This window comes from Rhinopithecus bieti, unplaced genomic scaffold (genome assembly GCF_001698545.2).
Source record: "Rhinopithecus bieti isolate Rb0 unplaced genomic scaffold, ASM169854v2 scaffold_32083, whole genome shotgun sequence".
NCBI classification, from domain to species: Eukaryota; Metazoa; Chordata; class Mammalia; order Primates; family Cercopithecidae; genus Rhinopithecus; species Rhinopithecus bieti.
The window spans coordinates 2,269,405-2,289,742 of record NW_016814096.1 but is presented as its reverse complement, the minus strand read 5'-3'; the positions used below and the strand labels follow the sequence as shown (position 1 = coordinate 2,289,742).

The following is a 20,338-nucleotide window of genomic DNA, read 5'->3' as shown; positions in this document are numbered from 1 at the left end:
TCCTCAGCAAACGCAAGATCCCGCACAGCTCCCAGGGACAAGAATTTTCTGCTTGTTTACTGAGTCCCGTAGGCTGGGAGTGGGGGGTTGCAGGGCAGGGGTGAGCTGGCACAAAAGCAGGATAAAGGTAAACTTTCTGCATATGAGAACCATTTCCCCCACCTTCCAAGGAGCCGTGTCACACTGTATGTCACCGTCATCAAAGGGGCTGTGCATAAACCTGAAAAACCAAACGGACCTGTCTGTAGGTGTCACTTATATCACAAGGCTACAGGTGCTTTATTTCCACTGTACGCTGGTGCTGGGAGCGCCTGCCTTCTCTTGCCTTGAAAGCCTCTTCTTTGGACCTACCCACCGCTGCCCTCACGTAAGCGCCTTTTCTTTGCTTTTTTGGATGAATCGTAAGGGGTGTCAGGTCTCAGAGGCTCGGCCTGGGGCCTGGGTCTGCTTGTCCATCTGCAGCTCCACGGCCGGCACCTGCGCTGGGTGCAGTCCCAGGGCCTCCCGGGAGCTGTTTGACACAGATGTGATGGCTTGCCTGAGAGAGACCTGTTAGCCCCCACTCCCTCAGGATCTCTTAGCTGAACCAAGGGGAATTAAGAGAACGCGCCCAGGCACTCAGTTCTCTATCCACCCTAAAGCTTCTTTAGGAAGGGAAGCTGGATTTTACACAGAAAATATTCAGCTTCAAGGAAAGCCCCACCTACCCTTCTCCCCGACTGAATTCCTTTCCCCACCGGCCTGCCCACGATCCCCCACCCCCTCGATACAGAGAACTGCCTTATAGTATGGGGCATTTTCAGGAGTTTGTACAAAATCGTTTTAAAAGAAACCCATTTGCCCTCTGACATCTCCCCAGAAGAGAATGCTTCCAGAAAAGCAATGGTTAGGGTTTTTCCACTGTGTTCTCAGGCCTTGTCAGACTCTGCAGTGTGTGGAGTTTCTGTGGGGTTGCCCCCTGCTGACAGCGGCAGGTAGCACAAGCTCTCGCCTCACGCTGAAGCCGGGCCCGCCTGTGGATGGATGAGTCTTTTGTGCGCCCGAAAGTGTGTCAGACATCATTAGGTGCAATCGCTTCATGTTACAGATGAGGAAACTGAGGCCAGAAAGACTAGATGACTTAGGGAGGCAGCTCTGTGTTTCAGTCTAGTTCAGAGACCCAGGGAAAGGGGTGGTTTGCCCATCCAAGTGAACGCTTGATTCTTTTGTCTTCGTGTTCTCTGTGACACTGTTGTTTTTGATCATCTAAGGTATTCTCGGGCCAGAGTTTTCAGTTTGGTCGTCCTCCTTTTTCAGAAGTCACCAGAGTGGCAAATTTTTACATACATTGTTGATGGCTGATTTTTCCCTCTAAAACAGGATTGAATATATGTGTTATGCCCCGTCCTTTGCATATATTGGATTGCATGATTTAAAAAAAAAAAAAAAATCTCCATTTTAAAGATGAAGAAACCGGAGGTCAAAGAGGGGCATGAATATTTATATACTACATCTATATGAAAGAAAAAAAAAGCTTAAGAATTTCAGCAGGCTGTGTAGTAAAAAATGTACCCCACATTCACAGCAGCAGAGGTAGGATTTAACCCCTGATGTATTTAATCCAAAACTGATAAGCTTTGCATCGAAGCCCACAGCAAACTACATGGCATACCTTTTTGGATCTTCGCTGCACCTTCAGAAAAACAGCTATAAACAAACAAACATGCAAAGTCCCTATGCAAGCTAAAGAAAAATGAGAAATCACTTAACAAGAGGTCAGCAAATTGGTTCTCACAGCTGGTGGGGTTCCTCCCAGAAGAACAAACACTCAAGCACCCAACCCTCAATCTTTCTTTAGCAGTAAGTGTTGAAATACTCCACTGGGTTCTCCTCAATGGGCCCCTTCTTAGGGAGGTCCAAGGGCTGGGAAATTGACCCTCCCTTGCTCATAAGTCTTAGGACAGAGTGCATATTTGGGTGTCACTGAGGCTTTGGGGATGGAAAACCAATTTTCTTCCCAATGAGACCACTCAGAGGGTGGGATTGAGAAAGCCCTTTCTTGGCCCCTTTTTTTCTATATTTTGCATGCTATGGCCTTGTTCTGCCCAGTGACAATTTGGCCCGTAAACCGCCAATGTGTAGATGCTTAATTGGGTCAATTTTTCGTCACATGCCCAGAGTGAAGTTGATGATCACCACCAGAGTCAGGAAGGAATTTTCCTCCTCTGGCAAACTGGCCAAGGCTGAGTGGTTTGCTCCTTCCCCTCTCTCTGGGAGGCTGAGCAGGGGTGCCAGGTTGCTCAGGCCATGGCGCCACACCTGTTATTGCTGCCTCTGATTTGTGTGACGCTGAGAAGCCCACAGGCCTGTGCCTCTGACTGGGTGGACGCTCTCTGTGTGCATTTGGTGTGTGAGCCGGCTCTGAGAAGGGTTCAGAAGCCACTGGAGGCATCCGGGGACCTCAGCTTCCATGCCATCGCTGCCTCACTCCCACAGGTACCTACAGCCCACTTTCTCACATGTGAGGTGAGCCCACCTGATTCCTCCACCTTGTGTTAATCATTCTTGAGCCTTTCCTACTTACTAGGCAGCTAGCACAATGACTACATTTGGGGGAAACTGATTCCAACTTCCATTGATCTATTGGTGGGCAGTGAGTGAGGGTCCAGAGGGTGTAGGGTACCCAGCTAGCCTGGGCAAAGAATGTCCAGCTGTCGTGAGGTACCTACATCCTACTGGGGTAGAAGGCAGTGGGCACAGGAGAAAAGGGAGAAGAGAAAATCAGGGAGCTTTTTCAGCACTAAAAGTTTAGTGTATGTGTGTAGCGGTTGGATTTTCCTCCAATTTGGTGGACTTGCTTGACCAAAAAAATCCCAATATAATCAATGTGTATGCATTTGTGTGTGAGTGCCCAGGTTTGGATGTGTTGGCTCAATCAGGTGGATGGCTGCAGAAAGTCACAGAGTTAGGGCAGACCTTGGGGGCCGTCTTATCTGTGTTCTTGTTTAGTAGTTGAAGAACTGAGATTTAGAGAGGGGCAAGAGGCAGAATCATAACTCCAGGCCCAGGGCTTCTTCCATGATGAGCCAGCTAGTCCCTCACAAAATGAAAAGTATGTCCAGAACAGCAGGCCCAGAGACCTCCCAGGAGATCCCTGTCCGTCCTGACGCTGACACTAGGTTGATCTATCACAGCGCTTCTCCACCTTTTTTCTTTATCACTTCTCCTAAGGACCCTTTTTAGGTCATTTTTTTTCTTAATCATCTCCCCACCAGAAATGTGAATATCAGAGATACACTATACATCTACTGTAGACCTTTGGAGTGTGATAAAACACTGTAATTAATATCTCAGTTTTTTGACCCCCAAGAATCCATTTTTGTCCCCTAAAGAGGGGGGCAATATCAACCCCCTTGAGTAGGCCTGGCCTAACCTCAGACCTGTGTTCACATATCCCTGGGCCTCAATGTCACCACTGAGAAAGGAGGCTCCGACCACCAGCCTTTTCCCACCCATCCTGCTCTACCTCCACTAAAGAAGTCTTTAAAAGCTAAAATGTTCAATTATTGCAAAGACCTTAGAGGGCCTACAGAAGAGAGGCTGCTGAATACAAAGCAGCCATTATTCCTGAACTCTCACACCTACTGCATGCTGGCTAAGTAACCAAGGTCTTTTGTGGAGAGCCCAGAGTTAATAACACCCGCTCCTACTGTAATAGGAAAACAAACAAACAAACAAACAAACAAAACCACCTTTTCTACTTTTATAAGAGATATTTTCCAAAAGCAAGAAATAATTACAGAAGAAAACAGCATGTTTTACACCTGAGAAGGCCCTTAACAAAAACTTAATGGATATAATTTGCCTTAGAAGGAATTACCAAAGGGAATCAGATATAGCGTTGTGTAACACAGAGCACTAGAGAGATTACAGATCAAGTGAGTGGGCTGGTGTAAAGAGGAGAAAGAATAACAATATTAAAGGAGGTAAAAATCCTATTGATCAAAGAATATTTCCAGTTTTTTTATAATTCCATTCAATTTACCAAATGACCTTTTTTTTTTAATACCAAATGACTTTTGAGATGACCTTTTTTTTTTAATACCAAATGACTTTTGAGACCAATTAGTCAGGCATAGATGAGGAAGATCTCATTTCCACTGTCACATTTCGTATTTGGTGGATTCTTTATTCAACATTGAAGACCTGGGGACTATTTTCTGTTTTCTTCCATGTGGAATTCACCTCTCCTTTCTCCCAGCCCAGTGAAGGTCATATCACAGGCCTGTCATCCTCTTCTTTAGTTGTCTGAGCCTTCTGGCCCAGAAGAAAAGGGATATATTTGTCTTCAGCCCTCACTTAAAGGAATTTTTCTGAAGTCCAGTCCAGAAAGCAGAAGTGGCTTTCAGCTCCTGGGGCCCTTCCCTTCCTCATAACCTCTCACCCCATCCCTCAGCATCCTACCCCCTCCCTGCCCCCCACATTCAGCATATAAAACCAGCCAATCCGTGAGAAAATCACAGCCCAAACCCATGCAGGCTTGACATCTGTTTGATTGGGCTCCCAGGAGGAGATCCATGCCCACGATAATCTGCAGAGCATATTAACCCTCTCCAGGCATCAGAGAAGAGACTTCCCAGCAGCGTCTGGAAACTCCCAGGTGATGGCCCAGAAAAGGTGCCTAAGTGTCAGAATTCAAACTCGGTTATATATTTACATCTGGAGAGGAGTTCTCATGCACGTGTTGTTGTTGTTGTTGTTGTTGTTGTCGTTGTTGTTTTGAGACAGAGCCTTGCTCTGTCACCCAGGCTGGAGTGCAGTGGCACCATCTCAGCTCACTGCAACCTCTGCCTCCCAGGTTCAAGCAATTCACATGCCTCAGCCTCCTGAGAAACTGAGATTACAGGTGTGCACCACCATGCCCAGCTAATTGTTGTATTTTTAGTGGAGATAGGGTTTCGCCATGTTGGCCAGGCTGGTCTCAAACTCCTGACCTCAAGTGAACCGCCCACCTTGGCCTTCCAAAGTGCTGGGATTACAGGCGTGAACCATCGCACCTGGCCTCTCATGCACATTTGATGATGATGATGATGATGATGATGATGATGATGATGATGATGATGATGTTGATTGGAGATTTTCAAGCATCTGCAAAGAATTGACCTTTGGTTTCAGAATCACACAATCCTGCCCCTCTTAGTACTGAGGTTCGATTTGCTATATAAGTGTGCCTTGGGCTCAACTGTGTTTTCAGAAAGAGAAGCAGATGGGCTGAGAGTCAGAAAACTAAGGACCTCCCTGCCACTTAACTCTGGCATCCATTAGCTATGTGACCTTAAGCTAGTTACACAAATTCCCTGAGTCTCAGCTTCCTCAACTGTAAAATGGTGGAGGTGAGGAGGGAAATTGGACTCAGTATTTTCCAACACGTGGTACTCGTGGTACTCGCATCAACTGGCAATATGCCAGATGAATCTGGTTAGGGGTTGCAAACTTTTTCTTAAAGGGCCAGGTATTTTAGGATTAGCAGGTCAAAAGGCAAAATAAAGGATATGATGTAAATATTTATATAACCACTTAAAATGTAACCACTTAAAAATGTGAAGTTTTTTTTATTTTTTATTGTTTTGTGAAACGTAGTCTTGCTCTGTCGCTCAGGCTGGAGTGCAGTGGCACAATCTCAGCTCACTACAACCTCTGCCTCCTGGGTTCAAGCGATTCTCCTGTCTCACTCTCCGGAGTAGCTGGGATTGCAGGCATGCACCACCACGCCCAGCTAATGTTTGTATTTTTAGTAGAGACGGGTTTCACCATGTTGGCAAGACTGGTCTTGAACTCCTGACCTCAGGTGATCCACCCGCCTCAGCCTCCCAAAGTGCCAGGATTACAGGCGTAAACCACTGCGCCCAGCAGTAAAATTATTTTAACTGCAGATTTTACAAAATAGGTGAGGGACTGCATTTTGCCTGTAGGATGTAGTTTGCTAACCCCTGATTTAGGTGGCGCATGCACCATTTTATTCAAATGCTTAAATATTTATTTTGTGTACGTGTAAAAAATCCCAACTTCCCATTTATAGTGCTGATATACAGTTTTCTTTTTAATTACCATATTTATGTTAAAACAAAAAGGGAGTTGATGATTTTTTAAAGTATTTTAAGTCAATAATAGAGCTCGTAATATATGGATTGAGTGAAATTATGACAGTCGTAGGCAAATGACTGAAGTTTAGGAAACACTGGACTAGATAAAGAATTCGCTCCTGCCAATCTTAAAATTCCATGTGTTTAATATCCCAAGACACTTACCAGTGGTGTGATTTTGAGCTGCTATGTTCCCTTCGTGAAATGAGGAAAGAACTACTCTATCTCAACATTATTTCGAGAATCAGAAAAAAGAATTCGGGTGAGCAGATTCTTTTCATCCGCCAAACACAGATTACTATTTTTTCTGAATTGTGGGGAGATGGGATTCAGCAGAGAGTGGCATGTGGGAATATGGGAAGCAGTGAAGTTGAGACTGGCACAGGCAAGAATGTGTGCAAGCGGGGGCCCCAGGCCTGTTCTTTTCTGCCTTCCTTCCAGCCTTAACCACACACCCTTCCCCAGAGCTCCCTGCCGCAGCCAATGTGGGTGGGGACTGGAGCACAGCAATTAGAATCATGGGCTTTTTAAACAGACACACCTGAGCCGCCACCCAGTCTCGCTGGCTTTGTATGTGTTACCCGGAGTCTCAGAGCCTCCATCACTCATCTATGAAATGGAACTGCTGCCAGTACCTATCTCAGAGTGGTTGTTCTGAGCAGACCAGGAAGAATGAAGCTCAAGTACTAAAGTACTTAGCATGAAGCCCAAAGTGAAGTGCTTGTTGCAGTGAGCGCAGGTCCACACTCGTCTCCAAAACCTTGGGCCACACATGCTACAGAATTCCAAATTCTTCACAGATTAGGAAGGCGAGATAGTATGTATACAGTGGAGTACAGATTATCCCTCGGGTTAAGGGTTGCTCAGAACATTAATATTTCCACACTGCATCGTAAGAATATTCACTCAGAACTGAACAATGACATCACTTGGACTCGGGAAGGGGAACATCACACACTGGGGCCTATCATGGGGATGGGGGAGGAGGGAGGGATTGCATTGGGGAGTTATACATGATATAAATGATGAATTGATGGGTGCTGACGAGTTGATGGGTGCAGCACACCAACATGGCACAAGTATACATATGTAACAAACCTGCACGTTATGCACATGTACCCTAGAACTTAAAGTATAATAAAAAAAAAGTAAAAAAAAAAAAAGAATATTCACTCAGTGCAATAAATAAAACTATAACCATAGTTATGAAACTGTATAACATATACATGTTGTATGTATGAGTACGTATATATAAAACAGTATATAAAACTATATAACATCAATTCAGGACTATTTTGTGCAAGAAAATAAGATTGCAGCAAACACACACACACATACACACACACTTCCTTTCAGTTTTCAGAGCTTTCAGATTTCAGAATTATGGATTAATCATACACAGTAATTCTTACCTTGTTTTTATTATTTATTCATTTATTTGGCCAGTTTCTGTGGCTCACGCCTATAATCCCAGCACTTTGGGAGGCCAAGAAGGGGAGATCACTTGAGGTCAGGAGTTCGAGACCAGCCTGGCCAACATGGTGAAACTCCATCTCTACTAAAAATACAAAAATCAGCCAGGTTTGGTGGCACACACTTGTAGTTCCAGCTACTTGGGAGGCTGAGGTGGGAGGATCACTTGAACCGGGGAGGCAGAGGTTGCAGTGAGCTGAGATCACACCACTACACTCCAGCCTGGGCGACAGAGTGAGATTCCATCTTTAAAAAATATCAATTTTATTTTATTTTTATCATTTCAACTTTTAGTTTAGATTCAGGGGGTATGTGTGCAGGTTAGTTACCTGTGCATATTGCATAATGCTGAGGTTTCAGGCCCTATTGATCTCATCACCCAGGTACTGAGCGTAGTACCCAATAGTTAGTTTTTCAGCCTTGGCCCCCTTCCCTGCCTCCTCCCTCTGGTAGTCCCCAGTCTCTGTTGTTCCCATCTTTATGTCCAAGACTACTCAACATTTAGTGCCCCCTTCTAAGTGAGAATATGAGGTATACGGTTTTCTGTTCCTGACTTAATTTGCTTAGGATAATGACCTCTAGCTGCATCCATGTTGCTGCACAGGGCATGATCTTGTTCTTTTTTATGGCTGCATCTTACCCTGTTTCTAGAAGCATATTATCGAACATCATAAGTCAGAGTTCAGGGGTCAGATGTGAGCAAACAGGAAACATAAATAAAGAGGCAGTATTGCATATTCAGAGCCTCCATGCTCAAGTCCCCTCTTTGCCACTTCCCAGTTATATCACTTGGGCAATTGTCTCAACCCTTTTGCCTCAGTTTTCTCATCTAAAATGGGAATAGACAGGATGTGGCAAGGATGGAATAATGTCACTTGTAGGTGACATTAGGGGGTGCCTGTTCCTAGTGAGTGATGTGTTTGTTATCATTTTTAAAAACCAAGTATCGCCCTGCTAGGGGCTCCTGCACATTGTGGCTTCAGGAGTCCCTCACCCCAGCCTCCTCACAACCTCTCCCGCTGTTGCAGGGTGATGTTGGACTCGGTGACACACAGCACCTTCCTGCCGAATGCGTCCTTCTGCGATCCCTTGATGTCGTGGACTGATCTGTTCAGCAATGAAGAGTACTACCCTGCCTTTGAGCATCAGACAGGTACGTACGTTTGAAGGAGCCTATCTGAGCGCAGCCAGGATGGGCTAGGGCAGGAGGTGGTGCTGGCCTCAGGTGAAAGACAAGGCTGTGCTGGGGCCTAGGAACACCAGAGTTCAGGGCAGAGGGCTAGAGGGCTCCTGGATGGAAGGAAGGGCAACCTCTTGCAGATAAAAGGTGCTGGAACCCTCACCCCCAAACTCCCTAGTCCTGTGGCCTTGTGGCCGTGCACGGCTCAGCTAACCTCTCTGAGCCTCATTTTGCTACCAAGTAAAATGTACATCTCTTAGAGTTATTATGATATTTAAACAAGGTAGTAGAAAGAAAGCCCTTAGCCCAGGACCTGGTATGCTGTGGTTGCTTGATCATGGTGGTTTTAGCCAACATTTACTGAACACAAGCTGTGTGCCAAACCTTGTGCCAAGCACCATCTCATCCTTGCCAAAGCCCAATGAGATGAACAATTATTATCCCTGTCTTATAAATGAAGAAACTGAGATACAGAGAGGCTAAGTGACTTGCCCTGGGCCTCACAGTTAAGCTCCATGCAAGTTGACCCATCTTATAATTGATATCACACTGTGGTTATCGATATTAATATATCATTATTCTCTGAGCTTCTATTTCTTTTTCCCTAAACCGGGGGTGATGAGAGCTACTATTTCTTTTTCCCTAAACCAGGGGTGATGAAAGCTACTATAAGGTGACTAAGGGAGCCAAAGGGTGTAAATATGTAGCCTGGCACAAAACAAGTGCTCAGTAAATATGAGCCGCTCACTGTTCCCCAGGCCTCCCTCCCCACCCTTCCTCCTCTCTCTCAGCCAGGATTTCTTCACCGGAGAAGGCAGCATGGGACCTTGAGAAAATCCCATGCCGGAGGGAGGCCAGCCAAGCTTTGCCCCACGAAACCCTCTGAGGGCCTCTGTCACTGAGCTACTTGGGTGACCGCACATCACAGCACACCTGGCTGACTGCTGGCACGACAGGAGCACGCACTGCTCGGCGGTCCTGCAAGTGCCATATAAGCTGTCAGTCCTCACTGAGTGTTAACCCCATGTAGGAGTCCAGACTCAGTATCCGGAGGCAGGCAGTGTGCAAAAGAGGCTATGTCTCCAGGGGCTGCAAAAAGTCCACTACCAGAAGCCCCTGCCTCTGGGGCCAGGGGCCAGGCCACACTCACAGACTTGAGGCACTTACCTACATAATGGAATCCCACACCTGCCCCCACCCTACAAGGACACACACACACGTGCATGCACGTGCACATGCGCATGTGTGAAATCTCTTACCCTCATCTGTAAGGTCTAGATCATTGCATTTGGACTTGAATCGAACAGATACATTGTACAATTCTCCTTTAGGCGTAAGAAGCACCTTATTTCCCAGAAAGATATGAGAAATGTACTCCATCTCCTTACCTTGAAATTTGGTTAACAGGTTAAATCCGAAGGAGGAAAATGAAAACTTTCAAGTTGCCCTGCCCTCTCTATGTGTCCCACAGTGGTGGGGCCCAGCTCCAAGCTCTCTCTCTAACTATGCATAATGCCAGGCCTCACTTAACCCAGACCTGCCATTGTGGGAGCCCCTTCTTTCTGCCTATTCTGCTGGGAAGCAGTTGGGGTGGCAGTGGGAGGGGCGGGCCACAACCACTTGCCCCAGGCAATGGCCTGGACAGTGAAGCAGCAGCTCTGTGTCATGAAGACCTGGTGTGTCCCAAATGGGAAGTCTGGCTTTGACACTGGCTGTGTCATCTTAACCTCTCATGTTCCAGTTAGTTTTCTCATCTGTAAAATGGGAATGACCACAATGCTACACAATGACTCATATGTGAATGAAATGAGTTATTACATGGGAAATGTTTACGACACAGTCTGGTACCTGGTAAGCACACATAAGTGTTCAAAAAATTGAAGGATTAGCTGGACGTGGTGGCTCACACCTGTAATCCTAGCACTTTGGAAGGCCGAGGCAGGATTATCACTTGAGCCTGGGAATTGGAGACCAGCCTGGGCAACATAGTGAGACCTCGTATCTATAAAAAATTGTTTAAAAATTAGCTGGGTATGGTGGCACATGCCTGTAGTCCTAGCTACTTGGGAGGCTGAGGCAGGAGGATCCCTTGAGCCTGGAAGACCAAGGCTAGAGTGAGCTGCAATCATGGCACTGCACTCCAGCCTGAGCGACAGAGAGAGGAAAAAAAAAAAAGGGTCGGGGAGCAGGCACAGTGGCTCCTGCCTGTAATCCCAGCACTTTGGGAGGCCAAGGCAGGCAGATCACCTGAGGTCAGGAATTTGAGACCAGCCTGGGCAACATGGAGAAACCCCGTCTCTATGAAAAAATACAAAAATTAGCTGGACATGGTGGCACGCACCTGTAGTCCCAGCTACTCGGGAGGCTGAGGCAGGAGGATCCCTTGAGCTCAGAAGTTTGAAGCTGCAGTGAGCTGTGAGTGTCCCACTGCATTCCAGCCTGAGCAACGGGGGAGACTCTATGTCAAAAAAAAAAAAAGAATTAGTTTCGGTTTGGGATAATGAATAAGTTCTGGAAGTGAATAGCACCAATGACTGCACAACAATGTGAATGTACTCAATGCCACTGAACTGGACCCTTAAGAAGAGTTAAAATGGTTAAGCGTTATATTGTGTATATTTTGCCACAATTTTAAAGAATGAAGTTAACAGACGTGATCACCAGTGGCGTTGCCAGAGTTCCTAAATCCATCCAAGTCTTAGATACTCAGATACGGCTCTCCGGCCAGAGGCTTCTGCATTTCCATCAGCGTCATGAAAGGTTAGACCAGGTCATTGCTAGGATTCCTTCCAGAAGCTTCTGTGATTCCTGCATCAGGCAATATCGAAGACACAGCCTTCTCTTCCCACGACTCATTGAGAGAACAGAAATTCCCATTAAGGCATGCGGCCAGTGAAAATAAAATATCCTTCGAGACTGGCCCAGGTTCCTAAGGCTCCCTAAGGGATGGAGCTCCCAGGCTGTCGAGTAGCCACCAGCCCTCGGTATTTTAGGGGAAGCTGAGTATCTCTGACCTCCAAAAGGCCAAAGTTAAGTGTGAAATGTTCACCTGGAGTAAACACCTCTCTTGGAGCTGCCTAGGCACCAGGTGAGCCTCATAGCCCCTGCTCTCCTCCACATCCCACAAGTGGGAGGAATAGCAGGAGGGGCCTTCTGTCTTTTTTCAACAAGGATGTTGCCACCCAGAGAGGTGCATCTGTCTGGAGTTTCTGCAAAAGCCCCGTCTGCCAGGGCTGGGTCAGGAGACAGCCAGCTTTGCCTCTGGGCACTGCTCAGCCAACATTCCCTGCTCTGTGGCCAGCGGGCTCTGAGACACCTCTCCTGAGGTCCTTACCCACCTCCCGGGAAATACTATCTGGAATTCTGGGCCCCCCTAAAGATTGTCCCAATGGCAGCTTCCTGTTCACCCAGGTTCATGGGCAGGCACTGCCACTTACCAGCCATGCGACCTGCAGCCAGTTTTTTGAGATATGCTTTCCTCTGCCTCCTAGAGCTGGGGAGATTGAATGAGATTTTGTGTACAAAGTGTTTAGTCACATGCCTGGCACTTGGGAAGTGCTCTCCTTAGCCAAGAACTCCTCACCACTCCCTGTTGGGTAGAAAAACAGCCTTCCCTCTCCTCTCTTCATTGTCCATATTGAACAAAAATAACAACAGATCTCCATCTCAAGCTTCCCAGTTCAGAATTTTTAACAGCTTAGATATTTGAGACCTGAGGGAAGGGAAGTAAAAGGAGAAAAAAAAAAAATGATGCGCCTTCCAGACAAATGATGTCTGGGAGAAGGAAGGGTGGAACACTCAGCCTATTTAGGAAAACCAGCTGTTCTCAAAAACCCTTCAAATGGCTTGAGCAGAGTGCCGCTGAATCCGTGCCCTGGTGTGGTAACCACACAGGATTCTGACCTGTTCTTTGAAGCAGGACTTCTGCTTGGCTGCACTGCAGGCTGGAGGATGGATAGTCACAGATTGCAAAATACTCTAGAATTTCATGAACTCACCCTGCCTTGCCTGTGGCTTTTTCAAAGTAAAGAATGATGACTACTGGAAAATGTATCCAAGTGGGCGGGAGGGTTGGTTGGCGGGGGAGGCTGCATGTAGTTCACATGCATATGATATTTTTAAAAGATGGTTTCTCCAGTCGAGTTCCAGTAGCCAACCCTCCGGTAGTCATTGAGTACCCTGGCCTTGCCGCTACTTTCTTTCTGGAGTTCTTTCCTTAACCTCCACGGACCCACATCCCTCCCCTGACAGCCAATGTGCCACACACACACATGGAGCGCCTCCTTTGCTTTGTAATCTTGCTTATACTTTGTCAGCTGCAGAGGTTTCTAAACTGAAGTTCCCAAGAGGCTTTGGGGGTTTCCCAGATGTTCCTCAGGGACCACCAGAGAAGGCAGTGGAAGTGACATTTGAGAAGATGGGGCTTCAGTCCTTCTGTCTCCACCTCCATCCCTAAGCGTGCTCCTCCACTTTAATTCTGAAGACAGTAGAGCACAGTGAGGCTGGGCTGCAGGAGCCAGAATACACCCAGATAACCCATTCCTAGCTCTGCCACTTACGGGTTATGTGAGCTTGAAAAGGGTCACACCCGTGAACCTTACTTTCTCCCTTTGTAAAGTGAGTTACATGATATAGGACTTCATAGCATTGCGTTGAGGACAACATGAGAAAGCACAAAGCATTTAGCGTGATGACAGACACATACTAAGTGCTCGATAAATATGTTAGCTATAATATTATTGCACAATGTGAGATTTTATTTGAAGAAAGCACTTTTTGTAAGGGAAGAAAGGTGCAAAACCCACTGGTCAGAGAAAGAGGCATTTGGATCCCCACATGGGCTTTCCTAAGCAAGCTTCATGTTTTACGTACAGAAGTTTGAAAGCAGATACAAACGAAAGAATCTAAGAACTTCTAAATCAAAACCAGATCAACAAATAACAAAATCATCTGAAAGTCTGAGGTGAGCCCTGTGGCAGCACCCACACCTCAGGAGGACTCACCTCTAGCCCAGTCAACATGCACCTGAGTCTTCTGGTTGGCCATGGCCCCAGGACTGCTCAGAGCTTGGCTCTCTTGGCCCCTTCCTAACTACATGGCTCCCAAGGCCATGGCTACTTTGCAGCCAGCCCTTCTCCTCTTTTCTCTATCCAGTTTCCTATGCTGCACTGGACTTTACTTTTCCATCTCATGCTCTAAATCTTTCCACAGGCTATGCTGGAAAGCCAGGAAGAGGTATGGGATGGAGCTGGACTGGCTCTGGGAGGAAACTTAAAAGCCATTTATCATTTCAGGTTTTCCCTCATAAAGTCCTTCCTTTCAGTAACAAAGCAGCAATTGATGGTGTCTCTGCTGCCCAGTTCATTCACCACCTCTCTTCAGTGTTGCCCCGGGCAAAACACTTTCCCAACTCCCTGTGCTAGTAAATCATGCTAATTATGGTCCAAGGTTGTCTAACTCGGGCCTCCTCTGACCCAGACTGTCTGTCTTGTCCCAGCCAAGCCCTGAGCTTGCTTTACTGTAGTTGTTCCTCAGCTAGATTGAGGAAGACCCTGTTTCCCTGAGAACAAATGTAGTCCCAAAATAGTAACCAATAACAGGTGACTTATACTGAAAACTTACTGTCGTTCAGATACTGGGCTAAGTTCTTTACATGCATCATTTCCTTTTCACAACAAACTTCCTAAGATATAGGTACTATTGTTATTTTTATTTTACCAATGAAGGAAGTTGAGGTCCAGAGAGGTTAGGACAGTTTGTTAGAGTTGCACAGCTAATCCATCGAAGAGCCAAGATTTCAAATCAGGAAGGTCCATCTCCACAGCCCAGGCTCAGTTGCCACACCCAACCCTGTGACTTCTATTGGAAGCTCCCTTCCACTCCAAGAGGCTTACTGGCAGAATCCTAGAATGGAGGCTGGGAACAAGAATTGGATTCTTGTACAGAGTTCCTGTAGCTGGCAGGTTCATCTAACTTCATAAACTTTCTTATCACTGCTCCCCAGTCAGCAGAGGAGAAAGATCAAGATCTGCTCCAGAGGGACATAACTGAAAGCTCTAAGCTCAAACTTCTTTTACAACCTGCAGATTTTGCATTCTGCTGCATATCTATTTTGTTGTAATATAAAAATCACGCCAGGCATAGTGGCTCATGCCTGAAATCCCAACAATTTGGGAGGCTAAAGCAGGAGGACTGCCTGAGCCCAGGAGTTCAAGACCAACCAGCCTGGGCAACATGGTGAGAGCCCGTTTCTACAAAATTAAAAAATTAGCCGTGCATAGTGTTGCACACCTGTGGTCCCAGCTACTCAAGAGGCTGAGGCAGGAGGATTGCTTGAGCCCAGGAGGGTGAGCCTGCAGTGAGCCGTGTTCAAGCAACTGCACTCCAACCCAGATGACAGAGTGAGACCCTGTCTCAAAAAAACACAAATAAATAAAAAATTAAAATTTTTCCTCAAAATTTTTGCTTTGAGTGAGGCTCCAAGAAAATGAACAGTGTGGGTTCCAGCAGCTTTATATAGGAAGGGCTTAGGGACAACAATCCATTTGGAAGAGATGGCCAAAGGACTTGTCTGGATTTTTTTTTTTTTTTTTTTTTTTTTTGGAGATGGAGTTTCTTCTCTCCTGTCATCCAGGCTGGAGTGCAATGGTGCCATCTCAGCTCACTGCAACCCCCACCTCCCAGGTTCAAGCAATTCTCCTGCCTCAGCCTCTCAAGTAGCTGGGATTACAGGCGTGCACCACCACACCCGGATAATTTTTGTATTATTAGTAGAGACGGGGCTTCACCTTGTTGGCCAGGCTGGTCTCAAACCCCTGATCTCAGGTGATACACCTGCCTCAGGCTCCCAAAGTTCTGGGATTACAGGCATGAGCCCCTGCACCCAACCTGGAAATGATTTTTTAAGAACACTGCTTAATAAGGTTGAGAAGACATCAATTATCTATAACAAAGAATGGAGATGGGGGATTATTAGACCCATCCTCTGGCGTATCTATTGAAGATGCACAATGAATATTACGTGACTTTCAATTAACTGCTCTGTGCACCCTGGGGATACAGCACCACCACCACCATGCTCTCCTCTGCTCAGTTTCAGAAGTCTGAGTCTTGTGTGCGTCCTGATGATTAAGCATTTTACAAAGTCAAACACAAACTCGCCTGTGTCCCCAGCTTTTAAACCAAAGATGGCAGCATTAAGGCATCTAACTCAGGCTGGCAATGCAGAGACAAATTAGCTAGGTTTGGTTTCTAAGTTTGGTTTCTAATATAATTCCTATTTTTTTTTATGAAGAAAATAAACCGAAGGTCTAGAAAGGGACAAAGCTGCTGGCTTACACATTTAAAAAAAAATTAGAAGTGTTTGAAGGAATGTAATTAAAGTGGTGGCATGGGAAGCCCAGGAGGTAACCCTAATATTGACAAGTGTAAGTGGATGATATTTAATGAGCACTTGCCATAAGCCTGGCCCTGTTCTAAGTACTTTCCATGTATTAATTTACATAATCCTTTTAATAGACCAAATAAGTAGGTCCTATTATTTTTATTTTGCAGATGAGTCCAAGGAGGCAGGACTACTAAGTGTGAGAGACCATGTGCCCTTTCAACTTTGAAGGGGAATTCAAAATATAGGAATCCTGGTTTCAAGTTTGAGAACAGTGATTTTCAAGGAGCCTCCTGGAGCTAGTACCTTCACCTCCACTCCCGGCAAAACAGGGTTGCTTTTTTCCAGATGTTTTAACTCGAAGAAAATATTATTCAACCATAAAAGAATCCTTCAAAGTCTTAGCATGCCCACTCTAAACAATAATCTTGAAGGAGACAAGTGTCGAAAAGCCTGTGAGATTCTTCATCACAAAGTGATGGCCAGGAGTGATCCAGCGCATGAAAACATTTTGACTGGGCTTCCCGTGGTGTTTTGTAAAAATCAAGTCAGTTGCCACACTTGAAAATAGAAATCAGGAGATTTCAGTTAGCAATCTGGTCCTGGCAACACAAGGCCCACCTTTCCACAAGGCAAGGGGTCAGGTAACCATTGTCCACTTTGGCGTGAACTTTCCAATCCCCACTGTCTCCACATGGGGCCACTTCAGGCATAGACATTATCTGCTGACCCTGTGGGCATCTGGTGCGCCTACCAGCGCTGAAAGCTAAAGTCCTCCTTCTTAATTTAAATGCATCTCAGGTTATAGCATCACTTGTGAAAATACCCCCAGAATTTCTGAAAACTCCCTCTAGCTCAATTCTTCCATCCAATGCAGCTGGCCCTGAAACAGTGTCCTGACCCACTTCAGACTTCAAAGGAGCTGGCAGAGCCTGCTGCTTAATAATAGTGACCTATGGGCATTCAGAGTAAGCCTACCAGGCCCAGGATGGGTCTCTACGGTCGACAGAGAGAGAAGGGCCTCATAGCTCAACTTCCTCAAAATGTTGAGATTATTTTATAAATGATAGAAGCATTGAGAAAATCACTTTACATTTCTAGACAACACAACCCATTAAAAATAATATAGTCTGCCAGTATATTACCCCTTATTTTATTCCCCTGAGTTCATGTCTTCCAAGTAGCAAAAGGATCTTCATCATGTCTTCATTAAGGTTCTAAACACTATCATCTTCAGTCTCTCCATCCTCTTTCTGATTCTTCAAACCTAGATTGTATTTTTTATTTTTTCTAGTCAGGCTCTGCTTATCCATTATTTATAATTACAATTATACATATGTGCCTTCATCCAAATCTAACTTTAGTCAGTCTTGAGATATGTGCCCAATTTGGTCCTCCTCAACCAAGAAGAGTGGGGCATGGTAGGAGGGAAAATGCCCACAATCAAGAAGAGTTGGCGGGGCCTAACTCCTTTACTGACCAGCCGTGTGACCTTACAGGGGTCCCGTCAGTCCCTGGAATGGCAGTCTCCTCATGTGTAAAGTGGAGAGAGTGTCAGTCACCTGGTCAGTCACACTCACTGAGGTAGGCCTGTGGTGGGCTAGGCCAGGCTCCAAGCACTCCTGGTTCAGGATGAGCAAAAGCTCTAGGTCTGGAGGGGAGGGATGAGGAGGACGCCTGAGGGGCACTGAGTGGGGAGGGGGAGACCCTCTGAGGGGGAGTGAGGATGAGCAGACATTCCTCCGGAGAAGGCAGATGGGGACCACGTTCCATCCAAAGAGAAGCCCCTGTGAGAAGACTCTGGGCCATGGAGCCTCCTGAGAGAGGAGAGCAGTAGAGGGACTGTTGAGGAAGGGCTGACGGCGGCCTCCCTCGTCTGGGCAGCCTCCGCTCTGCCGCGCTCCTCCGGTCCTGAGGATGGGACCCCCGGAAAAGCGCCCCCTGGAGGCCTGCCATAGCACCCAGAGCAGCCATTTTCCTCCCAGCTCTGGGGCTGTAGAAGGAGCTTGTGGATGAGGAGAGGGAGCCTCCACAAGGCTCTGGCTCCCCTCCAGGGGCCAGGGCCGCACACAAAGCCGCTCTGTGGGTGAGCTTCAAAGCCGAGCGCCGAGGAGCAGGGAGCCAGCGCCAGCAACACCTTCCCGGCGTGGGGCGGACTCCCCGCCCGGGCGTTTCTCCGAATCCTTGAGGCCCCCTTGGCTTCCGCAAACAATATGGCCCTCTTCAAGTGCCAAAGAAAATAACAAGCGGGTGGAAGCAGAGAGGGGAGGGGAGGGAAACAGGGGAACAGAGCCTTGGCGAAACCTTTCCATGAAAAGAAATCAACTGTGCCTTCCACGGCCGCACACTGATAGCCATCTAGGGCAGGGCCCGGGCAAAACCCGCAGCTGAAAAATGTCAAGGCTCATAAACATCTCTCAGTGGACGCCAGGAAAGTCCAAAGGCCCCTCAGGTTTACTAAAGCCAGAAATCAGTAGATGAAAGCTCAGGCCGAACTCAGGAGTGGCCCCTTGTTCTGCCAGGAGCCCCTGCCTGCCCTGAAGAGCCCCCACAGGCCTGGTAGGCCGGCTCCAGCCAGTGGCCAGTGAGCAAGACCTGCTGAGTCATCGGTCTCACCGGCTCCCTGGCTCTTCCTATCTGCCAGGTAGAGGCTACGACATCAGCCTCAAGCACCCTGGCACAATATTGATGCTTTGATGTGAATGCGTATAAAATTCTGAAAATTTTTAAATATATTAAATCAACTGCCCCTCCACCCCCCTTCGGTGGTAAAAGAGATCTCTGGAAGACCTTTGAGTTTTAAGGGGAGCCTCTATCTCCTCTTTTGTGGAATAGCACAGTTACACCTACTGGATAGGATTGTTGAGAGGACCTGAGAAACTTGAGACGACAAAAACACGTAACGCCTCGGCTGGCACGCAGAGGGTGCTGAGTGAGTAGTAGCACCTGACTGGCACAGGACCCACCTCCTGCCTGGAATCATCAGCAACTGACAATGGTGCGAGTTCTACTCACCTTTAAATGCTGCAAATGCACTGCTGCCATTTGCTGTGGAGTCTAACATGTGAGGGACCCTTTCTGTCATTGTCACCTTAGCCACTCTCTGCTCTCTGCCTTTCTTCTCAGGCCCTCGTGTTGTGTTCTCTCCAGCTCTCTCTGTGCCTCAGCCACTCTTCATGTTCCATCTCTGCTCTGTGCTGACCCTCTGAGGACCGGTAGGGCGGCGTGGGGAGAGCAATGGCTTTCGAGTTCAGGCAAGGGTTCAAATCCAGCTCTGCCACACACTGGCGTGGGTTCTTGGGAAAGTCCTCCATGACTTTCAAGTTCCTCTTCTGTGATCTCCTGGGGGACAGGGACCAAACCTGTCTGCCTTAAATCCTTAACACACAATGTGTGGCTGTTCATAGTAGATATTCAATAATAATGTTTGTAATAGCATTTAAATCCTCCAGGCTCTGTTCCAGGTACTTTTATGTATATTAAGTCCTTTAATCTGCAGAGCAACACTATGATATAGGTGCTATAATTATTCCAAATTTACTGGTAAGGAAACTAAAGCTTTTATTTATTGAAGGAAATGAATAAATGAATGAATGTATTCCATGGCAGATACAATAATTGTTTATGTCAAAGAGCCTGACCAAGTAACTAATACCTCACCTCTTCCATACCTTATGTCCACCCTACTTTCCATTTCTCCTAAGAACGGTAGGACAGAACTGTCGAACACCGAATCTCTACCCCTGGGCCAGGCAGAGCCACATCCCAGCCTCCCAGACAGATGGCACTCACAACTGTCTAGGCATGTACACAACTCCTCTAAAGGAGGGAGGGGCTCTGATCTCAGGATAGAAATTACTCCGAACACCACCAAAAACACAAGAACAACAATACAACCAACTGTCCCGTGACCACCTTCCTCTAGAGGTGCCTACCATGGTGACCCAAGGACTGTCAGACTCTGGGCAATGTCTAATAACCCAAAGTTCTTGGCACAAGATGGCCAGTAACTGTACAGAAACAGCCAGCATTGGGCAGCTGTCCTTTAAAGCACAGGGAATCAAACCAGCTTCAAATGGTGTCTGACACACAGTAGGCATTTAGTAACTATTGAATTGGTTGGTAAGTTTCTGTGCACCATTCTACATACATTAACCCCAAACTCCATAATAGTCCTGG

At 46.7% G+C, this 20,338-nt stretch overlaps 1 protein-coding gene across 3 annotated transcripts in view; it reads left to right on the top strand.

The window, feature by feature from the left end:
- The first annotated feature begins 250 nt into the window (after positions 1-250).
- Positions 251-20,338, top strand: part of ELF5 (E74 like ETS transcription factor 5) — a 35,727-nt gene continuing 15,639 nt past the window's right edge. Inside the window, exons 1-2 of one of the 3 annotated variants that reach the window (XM_017849754.1) lie at positions 251-367; positions 8,624-8,748. In XM_017849754.1, coding sequence (XP_017705243.1) covers positions 8,628-8,748 — 121 coding nt within the window. In that variant the 5' untranslated portion in view covers positions 251-367; positions 8,624-8,627. Of the gene's footprint in view, positions 368-2,220; positions 2,506-8,623; positions 8,749-20,338 lie in introns of those variants that run through there. The other 2 variants (XM_017849753.1, XM_017849751.1) reach the window with 2 other exon arrangements.